This window comes from Macrobrachium nipponense, chromosome 12, assembly GCF_015104395.2.
Source record: "Macrobrachium nipponense isolate FS-2020 chromosome 12, ASM1510439v2, whole genome shotgun sequence".
NCBI lineage: Eukaryota > Metazoa > Arthropoda > Malacostraca > Decapoda > Palaemonidae > Macrobrachium > Macrobrachium nipponense.
Window position 1 is genome coordinate 53,750,622 of NC_087205.1, and position 10,903 is coordinate 53,761,524.

A 10,903-nucleotide genomic window follows, 5' to 3' on the forward strand; every position below is an offset into this window, starting at 1 on the left:
GCTGTCTCGCAGAGCATGGTGATTGTTCAAGACAGTTGAATTGTATAAACTGTAAGAAGGAACATAGTCCTAGAGATAGGAATTGTGAATCTTACAAGTATGAGCAGGACACTTCGCTTAAGTATATGTTAGTTATACCAGACCACTAAGCTGATTAACAGCTCTCCTAGGGCTGGCCCCAGGGATTAGAAGCGCCTCAGTGTCGTGGTTGGTATGGTGTTGGCGTTCCACCTCGGTGGTTGCAGGTTCGATTCTCGGCCATTCAATTGAGGAGTGAGAGATGTGTATTTCTGGTGATAGAAGTTCACTCTCGACATGGTTCGGAAGTCACGTAAAGCCGTAGTGAGACTTAACATGAAACATATGATGAGAATAAGTGCATAGTATATAAAGAACAAGTATCAAGGGCGAAAAATAATACGGATCATGGTTTTGACGAATAATATATGCAATTTAATAAACATACAGCCAGTAGGAAATAAAAATAACATTATTAGAAATCTTATAAATGATCACAATCTAGATATATGTATGCTAACGGAGACTTAGCCAAGTTATAATGTTAGTGATTATTCTAAAATAACCGAAATGCCCCCAAGGACTCACAACTTTTACCACGTACCGATAGAAAGCAACAAAGGTGGTGGAGTGGGAATCTTTGTTAAAAAAAAAATATACAAAGTATCCATAATGAACCAAAATGTGTTCAATACATATGAATATATCAACATTAAAATTACTCACATAAATGAACACATACAAATGCTAAGTTTACAAACCACCAAGCATAAGTAAGAGATCATTCCTAGTCGAATTCAGTAACTTCCTAAACTCGTCAGCTGATAACAAAAATACACTGATTTATGGTGACTTCAATTCGAATTTAAAAATAATGATGACAATTATTTCAAAGAATTTATAGGTACTTGAAAGTCACGATCTTGTAAATGTTGTGAAGAAACCGACATCATTATTGAACCATAACATCGACTTAGTGATACAAAACAAACACAGTGAGATTATGAGTGACATAAAAGTTGAGCCTGAATGCGTGATATCTCCAATAAAAGAAACTAGTCACATTCATTATAAATAAACGGAAAGGCTATGCAATGATATAAAAAAGTGGATGTCAGCAAAGTAACTAAAACTCAAGGGAGAAAAAACTGAGTATGTTGTTTGGATCTGATAGTGCACTACGAAAATATGAACACTTCAAAAGAATAACTAGATATTGGCTCGTATTCCATAAAAAAATATTGATGAAAAATCATATTGCATATTGTAATACTTGCAATTATCATATTAGAAACAATGCATTTATCGGAAAATATTTAAACAAGGATACTCTGAAAATCTGAAAATAGCAATTTGTAACCAAATTCTTTCGAGGCTTAACTACTGCAACGTCATATATTACGGTCTTCCTAACTACCTACTAAGAAAATTGCAAGGAGTACAAAATAGAGCCGCCAGATTAATAAAAGGATTCCGTTGCCGTGACAGAATGAATAACCCCGGCACTAATCGAGCTACATTGGCTCCCAGTAAACGCAAGAATAGAATGCAAAATACGTACTTCTTACAGTCATTAAAACACTGGAATATGGGGAACCAACATATTTAAGAAACTGCTTAAGATTCTTTAGACCAGAAATAAATATTGTGATCAGACATGCAAGTGAAGCATATAAGCTGTTCGAACTTAGAACAAGTTGTAAGTCAGGTGAGAGAGCATTTGAACTTTGCGCACCAAGACTATACGATACTGATGAGAAAACACTAAAAGTCAATTATAGAATATAAGAAGCAACTTATTTAGAAAGCGTACAAGGACCCGCCAGAGAGGGAATCATCACTGTGGAGGGCTGTACATAAAACCAAACAAATGAAATACCATTTACTACAAAATTACAGGCACTTGCAGTAAAGATAATTTTAGACGAGCAGATTACTGTCTGTTCCATATACCTTCCTCCTAGATCTGGTTTTTCATTAGCTGACATTCGGTCATTGTTAAGTCAATTACTATCACCATTCCTGCTTCTAGGAGATTTTAATGCTTACAATCTGTTGTGTGGGCCGTTGATTCTATATATAATGAGGAAGTTATTAATATAATAATAATAATAATATTGTGCTTCTAATGATGGTATGATGACTTACAACAACAGACATAGCTTTAAATTTTAGCTGGTCAGTTGATGAATATGTGCACGGTAGTGATCACTTTCCTGTCCATTTGAAGTTCGTCAGGAATGCTCCTACAGAAGCACCACCAAAATGGAAGGTAATGAAAGCAGACTGGGTGTAATATAAGGCGGGCATCAGATTAGAAAAAACTTAAGAATCTTTTAAATGCCACTTAGAAGCATATGGCTATTTTTCAAATACAGTGTTAACCTGTGCAGAGGCTGCTATACCAGGAACAAGTGGAAAACTACAAAGGCCTGCTGTCCTTTGGTGGGATAAGAAATGTGCTTTTCTCAGAAAAATTAGATGCTATAAAAAATACAAGTCACGTGGCACATCTACTGATAAGATAATATATCAATGAGCTATGGCCAAACAAAGTCGATATTTTCGTAGTGCAAAAAGGAATACATGGATATACTACATAAATGGGATTAATTCAAAATCTCCATCTAGACTAGTGTGGAAGAAAGTTAGGAAGCTTGCAGGGAAATTTTCTCATCCTAAAACACCCACTTGAAAGGCTGGAGATTCACTAATTAACAAGTCCCAAAGATGTAGCTGAATACCGAGGTCAGCACTTTCCTAATATTTCAAGTGCACCGACTTTCAGAGGATGAGGAACTCCCAGGTTCCTTTAGAATAATCTGGTGGTAATTTTGAAGCTTACAATGCTAAATTCTCTCTGTGTTTGCTACAAGGTGCCCTTTCAACAATGGGTGAGACCTCTCCCTGTGAGGATACTATCCTGTATGTAATGCTTCGACAGTTACCGAGAAGACAAAAACTTTCCACTTGAAGATTATTAATAGAATTTGGGATACTGGAGTCTTACCAAGAAGATGGAAAATTGCTGTAGTAATTCCGAGCAAAAAAAACGAATAAAGATCTTTATCAAACCATCAGTTACAGGCCAATAGGTCTGATAAAGATGATCAGCTCTCGTTCAGTCTGACATTTAGAAAAACACCCATAACTTGCTTCAAAATTTAACTATGCAACATTTTGCCTATTCGCTTACTCCAATATCGTATTCACATGAACTACAGTATTTCATATGTCCAAAATTGAATTCACCACTTAAATTTATGGAGGGATATTTACTAAATCACATTTCAAAGTGTAACAAAGGCAATTATCCTTATGTTTATGTCGCTTCGACCGGGAGTGACATCACAAAATCACATGCGCAAATGAGTCCCAATATCCAAAGAATGCAGTGTCAACCCACGTGCAAGCTTGATGACGTCACAGGGAGAAATGCTCCGGTTTTTATTCATATTTACGTTTGGACAGGGAAGTTACTTATATAATAGGATCACATTTCATTTGTCTTAGGCATTACCCAAAGTCATGCATTATCAACTTAAGGAAAAAGGTAAGGAGGTAAAAATACAACAGAAATTTGTCATATTAAATCTTATATTAGTTGAAACTGTATTTTGATCTAAATTGTTCCATGTAGTATATATTCTCTCTAACTGAATTGAATAGCGACCAAGCGTAGCGCAACTTTTCCTTCTTCCTGGTACACTCAAAGAGGTAGGAAATGTTATGGAGGTGAGATCTGGTTGTTGCATTTGACAACATTCTCGAGGGTTGCTTGTGAGAGAGAGTAAGTGAGAGCATAGTTGGGTTGTTTGCAATTGTCGGGATTGATTGGAGGAGTTTAGGTGATTTTGTATGGTTGATGTGTCGTGTTTCATGTTTGTATTGCTGTTAGGACTGTGTAGTATGTATTTGTCTGTGGTTTTCCAAAAAAGAGAGAGAGAGAGAGAGAGAGAGAGAGAGAGAGAGAGAGATAGCGTAAGTGGTGGGTGGATAGTTAACGAGTGGTTTGCTTGTTGGGCAATCGTTTGGGTTGTGTGCTGGCGTGGTAGCCAGGTCAGTCAAGCAGCCTGTAATGAACAGTCATAAAGGACAGAGATAAGGCAGAGTCTATTGATGGTCAGGTGTTATTGTGTGATTTGATAGATTTTGATATTGTATAGTTGTTGTTCATGTGTCTTGTCTGGTTGTTGTTGAGCTAAAGAGTGTCTGTTGTATTTGATTTTGTGTTTTGACGTTTGTGAGTTGTTTGTTGGAAACAGTGTTGGCGGTTGTTTGTGTATTGATTTGTCGAGTTGTCTCTGATGTTAGTGTTGTTTGTGCAGTGAGTTGTGTTTCTGAGTTGTTGTATGATTTATTGTGTTGTTTTAGAGTTGTTGGTATTCGTTTACATAGTGATTGTTACGTTGTTTTATTTTGGAGTTCTTGTATGGTTTTGGTGCTTGTCTGTCTATGTGTATTAAAATTCAGCGGGTGTTGTGCCTCAACTACTGTATCCAGCGAACGGCACAGCATCTTGCCCTGAGTGTCTCAAGTCTAGGGTGAGTACATGTGTTTGGATTTTGTGTGTTCTGTCTCATTAAGCCAATTGTTCTGCATGTATTTAGTAATGTTAAGGGGAAAGTGTGGCTGTGGGAAAATTTGTCAATCAGAACAATTAATGTAAATGTGGGAGATCTTGTTTCTTGCTTTGGTTTTTTGCTTGTGATCCAACCACAATGTCTGTGTGTGCGTGTAGCCAAGCCATTTAGAATCTAGAAAGTCTCGTATTGTGATTGGGGCAATATTAGATCTTTATCCACATAAGTTTGCCATCCTTTGGGCAGCCGTTAAAAGAGTTATGTAACTATTGCATACCCATTCAGCTGTAGATTCAGATCGTTGATGCATTCTAATGAGGATAATTTTTGGTAATTTTTCCAGGTGTGAAAAGTGAATTTAGAGTAGTAGTTCTTATCGTTGTGTGTGCAACCACATATACGCTAAGGTTTCATGTTTATGTTTGAGTAAGCTGATGCTTCTATTTCTTCATCTTGTTAAATTTACTACAGTTTAGTTGTATAATGAAATCATTGTAAAAGACCATTCTCGTTCCGTCTCCACCCTCCTGTTTGTAGATTTTTTCGTCTTCGAGGTTAGGCTGTCCGTCCCATAACATCTAGTATTAAATGAATCCTTTAACAGTTGCTAAAATTCACAACAGAATTTATGAAATATCATACTTCTCCTTCACCACAGCATATAACTTCTGTAGTGGCTTTGAAGACACAATGAGGCCCCTTTGAAAATGATACGAAAGTGTTCTATTCTTTACTCTCATTTGAAAGTACTTCTCAAAATTTAGACTTACACTCGAGTTTCCTTAGTATTTATTGGGTCTTCTCTTTTGCACAGGTAAACCCATTTCTTCTTATCTTCATTATTTTGGGGAAACCCAAAGAATCTAGTGTTGTTTTCTTTACTCCTCACGGGAAAACAACCAAAAACTGCCAAATTATGCAGCACTGTATTGAAAGCTCCTTCAGTGACTGATTCACCAAGTTAACTTGCAGGTGTGACTGCCTCCCGCCTGATGTCATGCCCACAACGGGATGTTTTTTTAGCTTGAACTGAACAGACACAGTATTCTTTGGATGCTGATGAGTTCCAAACTCGTCGCTAGGGCGGGACTATCTTGCCATTACTAAATCGTGGGTTAGGCTAATTAAGATAATTACAGTACTTTGGGAGAATAGTGAATGCCTTGATTTGCCAGCGGAACTTACCCACATGAGAATATAAACTTTAAAATGCATATTTGTTTGTGTTAAGCTTCATTGCAAGATTTGTGACCTTATTGAGTCTCAATGAGTTACTGACACCATTTGCAGTTTTCAATGTTAAGGTTTGTATATGTTCCGTGGTGTTACTAGACTGTGCTGTGACTTTTCTTAGTTTTATGACTAAACTAATGTTGGGTATTATAAAGGTGGGATGGACGGGTTTAGTTCGATTCCCAGGGTTTTCTGAGTTATTTGGATTTTGAATTCAAACTTTCATTTAATCGTTTTGTTAAGAACCTGAGTTATTTAGTTTATGCTTTGCTCTTAATAAATGTATTTTTGTAGTTCACCAGTCTGATTTAATTGCCTTAGGTAATAGAGAGAGAGAGAGAGAGAGAGAGAGTGGTGTTGAAGAGAAGAGAGAGAGAGAAGAGATGTGTTGAAGAGAAGAGGAGAAGAGAGAGCGAAAACATATGGTGCCTTCACGCTGCACGGCCATTGCTACCAAATGTACCGAGGTTGGAACCTCGGTAACATAAAGTTAATTTGGAAGATGATTGCTGTGCCCAATCAAGGTGTCAATTCTGTATACTTTAGAGATAACAATTTTTTTACGTGGTTTCTTCAAAAACTATTTTTGCATGCAATGTCCAAAAATAAGGTTGCTTGTTTTCTTTATATATCCTTTCTGTGCATTGTATGGTTAAGTGCTGAAGTAGATTGTAGTTGTAACTTAGTCATTGCTATGTTATCAATTTGTGACATTGTAAAGGTATTTGAGCATTGTAAAGGTATTTGAGCTTATTTGATATGGTATATACACTAGTAGAAAGGTAGGGAGTTTACTCTCATCTTTAATATTAATCATTTCATCCCATTTCATTGGAAGTTTATTATATATTGGTAGTAATTATCATGGTTGGTTGTAGAAACTGTGTCCTCTATTTCCATATGGAATCTTTGACCCAATATTGATTTGATGTTAGTTGGTATTAACAGCCTCGAGAGACCTGTTAGCAGAAGGCTCATGTATCACTGTTAATTATTAATATACATGACAATGAGATGAACTTATGTTGAAGTTGTAGATAAGAAGTCATTACTTCCTTGGATACAAGTAGACAACTGCAACTCTGAAGTAAAAAGGTGATGAGGAGTGAAGGCTGTACATACTTTACCTGAAAGCATTTAGTGAACATGTCATGGGAGCAGGAGAAATCCAATCCCAGAAATGATTGGTACTACAATATAGTAATGACACTGTAGTCCCGCTCTAATGACGAATTGGGACTCATTTGCGCATGTGATTTTGTGACGTCACGCGTCAAAGCGACAATTTACTGATGTAAACATAGGGATAATTGCCTTTGCTACACTTTGAAATGCGGTTTGATAAATATCCCTCAGTAGATTTCAGTGGTGAATACAATTTTGGACATATCAAATATTGTTGTTCGTGTGAATATCGATATTGGAGAAATCGAATAGACGAAATGTTGCACAAATAAGGTTTTTTGTGTGAATTTTTTAGAGACTGACGGGATCCTGGAGACTGAGGTCCCGGGGTTTTTTTCCACAATTTTCTTTAAACTAACCTGTCTTAGCTTTGTGTGCATTTGGAACCTCGTTATCAATTGTTTTGAAGTTGATTTCCTTTTGTAAGTTGTCTGTTGGCACTAGTCCGCTTTTCAGTTCATGTATTTTGTTAACTTTACATATCTTAATTTTGTGATAAAATTGTGAACCCCAATTTTATCACAAAATTAAACCATGTTGATTTAACAAAATGCATAAACTGAAAGGCGGACTTGCGCCAATGGACAACTCACAAAAGGAAATCAACAAGGTTCTAAATGCACACAAGACCAAGACAGGGAAGTTTAAAAAACCATGGAAAAAATCCTGTGACCTCAGTCTCCAGGATCCGTCAGTCTCTAATAAAAGTTTCACACAAAGAACCTTATGTATTCAACTTTTCACATATTTGATTTCTCCAACATCGATATTCACATGAACTGCACTATTTCATATGTCCAAAATCGCATTCATCGCCTAAATCTATGGAGGGATATCTATTAAATTGCATTTCAAAGTGCAAAAAAGGCAATTATCCCTATGTTTCCATCAGTAAATTGTCACTTTGACCGGTTTGACATCACACATAATGTTCAGTTCCATAACAATACACTGGAGCTCCAGGCAGTGTGTTAGTACTTCATTTTTGGAGCTGAAAATTTTCAGTGAGAAATAATTTTAATTGCAAGAAGAGATTAAAGTCAGGCTACAGTGCAAATTCTAATTTGAAGGTGTTACCCACTCAAATTGTTTTAGTGGAAGGGCTTATTTGGTTAATCAATCCTCTTTTACAAAGTTGATAGGCATTATTTAAGTACAGTAACGCAGATACCCTTGTATTGCATTTGCCTCCAGGTCAACCTATAGCAAGGTTTAAGATATGTAAACTTGCCATGTTAGGATGCAGCTCCACTGCCTCGTAGATGGATATTGAATCTAAAGCTAAGGGAACTCCCCCTCTTCCAACCCCCATCCCATTGTCAAATAACATTCAGTAGATCCTTTAGGGGAGGTGATGATGACTCCAAACTTGTATTGACAGAGGCTGTAGTTACTGTACTCTTTATCTGCCTTAATTTATCCAGCTTCTGAAGGATGTGGTTCCAACCATTTGTCCTGCTGAGGTGACCAAGTAGGGTATACACCATGGCAGTGATGTTGCATTGAGTTGTTAAGTGTGGTAATAGGGCTTGTTCTTTTTTGTAACCATCAGATGTATTTAGAACCCAGTTACCAGAATGCCATCATGCTACTTTGATTGATACCGTGTGGTCCCAGGATAGAGCATATTAAGATTATAAAGTAGTTTTTACAACCAGTTGAGTCACATTGCTAGACTCACAGTGCATGCCAGAAGCCTGTGTTCTTCAAAGAAAATTAGAAATGGACTAAGGTGAGTTGAAGAAATTAGCCCAATAGGTAAGAAGAGACCAGAGTGAATGGATGACCAAAAGAAAACAAAAGATGATTCAGCTTGGAGCAAAGGGGTGCTACAAGTAGCCTTAAGTCCTATCTGTAGTTTGCCATGCAATGCATAAAGTAAAGCAGGAGCAACTACAGAAGGTGAAAGGGCTATCTCCATCTAGCAACAGTTAGCCCTTTGAGAGTACAGTTTTAGTTCAGTGATCTGGTTTGATTTTAATAACTAATGTCTCCCCTGTAGAAGGTTGATGTCCATAATCGATGGGCCTTGCATTAAATATTTTTTTTATGTTTAGATGGTATGAATTGATGAAAATAACTTGTACCATTTTCCAGCGTCTGAGTTGGTCCTTTGGGAAGCTTGCCTACGTTGGACAAAACAAGAATGTTGTAGAATGTCACTTGAGGTCACACCAATGAACCAGCGGAAAGTATTAGGTGATTGTCTTGGTTTAATAAGGTAAGGAATCATTTTAAATATAAGTAATTGATATAAAATGATAATAAATATAACAATTTTATACAATTATATATATAGTATATATATATATATATATATGATTATAATCAATCATATATATTTATATATATAATTATCAAATCATATATATTTATATATGATTGATTATAATTATATATATAGTATATATATATATATATATATATATATATATATATATATATATATATATATATCATATATATAATCATAATATAATACATTTCTATAGAATATATTGCTCTGGCCAAAACAATAAAGTAAAGAATCAGTCTTCACATCCATGTTTTAGGAAAGATTACCTAATGTATGACTGAGTATGTTGATGATGAAATTGATGCAATTATATATATTATGTATATTATATATATATATATAGTATTATATAATATATATATATATAGATATATATATATATATATATATCTATATATATATATATATATAGATATATATATATATATCTATATATATATATATATATACATATATACATTGTCAAAGGGCGTGGCATGGGCTAGATGTAATATGAGAAATTGAGGAATGACTCAATGTTATGTCTTATGATAAGGCAACTCACTAAGGGTGGCCATGCACCATGTGATCAGGAATGGGGAAGGGGTGGACTTCAGTGAACTCAAGATAAACCAGCATAACAAAAGGATTCATAGTAAACTTAATGTGTCCACTTAACATAAATTCATTAAGGTATCAGTGGAACCCCTGGTACTATATGACTTTACAGTAATAATTACAATCATAACACAAGAGTGCCACACTACTGCAAGCAAACTATAATAGATTCAAATCAGCCGTGCATCTGATGTTTAGGCCATTCCCCGATGACACTCCTGATTGGCTGTTGATAAGCCAATCACAGGGCTGGAAACTCTCAATCTCGCTCGAGAGTTCACATAGGTGGGATGTATGTTCCTTCCTCTCTTTCAAAAATTATAACTTTAATTAAACCTCAGTTTTACTTGCAGAAAAGGAGTGTTCCGAATTTCATCGCTAAACATCTTCAAGCCAATGATTTAAGGATTATGGTGATTTATGTAAGAATTATGAAGAAAATCGTATTATTTATGTAATAAAAAGGAATATGGAGAGGGATATAGGAAGACTGATTGTAGGAAAGAAAAATCAATGAGTGATTGTAGGAAAGAAAAATCAATGAGATAAACGAATTCGTATATAGGGTATCAAATCAAAGTAACGATTTTCTTTCATTTAGAGATTTCCACTATAGGATATGAAAGGGTGATGGTGATAATGATAGTGATGATAATAAAGTCTTAATATTCTTTTTACCCCATAAGACTTCTTCTCTTGAGGGGCTGTGATCATGATGATATCATTAAATGATCACGTGAGCAACACCTGACTACATGAAGATAAGAGAGAGAGATTATTATTCTTAATCTTTTGCTTGTTATTTTCATATTGATAGCCCTACCTATAATTTTTTTGGTAGCATTGTCTTCCATGACATTTAAGCTACGAAACTGTATGCAACACAAGACGATAAATGATGAATGCACTGTGATCTCATGTAAGGAATGAAAGAATATATTTTATATTAAGAATGTCATGTTTATTTCACTATGAATATTTTAGCAAAAAG

At 35.5% G+C, this 10,903-nt stretch overlaps 1 protein-coding gene across 6 annotated transcripts in view; it reads left to right on the forward strand.

Moving 5' to 3' along the window:
* Nucleotides 1–10,903, forward strand: part of LOC135224543 (BTB/POZ domain-containing protein 2-like) — a 393,635-nt gene that overhangs the window by 290,476 nt on the left and 92,256 nt on the right. For all 6 annotated transcript variants that reach the window (XM_064263621.1, XM_064263623.1, XM_064263626.1 and 3 more), the window contains one exon: nt 9,117–9,240. In XM_064263621.1, coding sequence (XP_064119691.1) covers nt 9,117–9,240 — 124 coding nt within the window. The remainder of the gene's footprint in view (nt 1–9,116; nt 9,241–10,903) is intronic.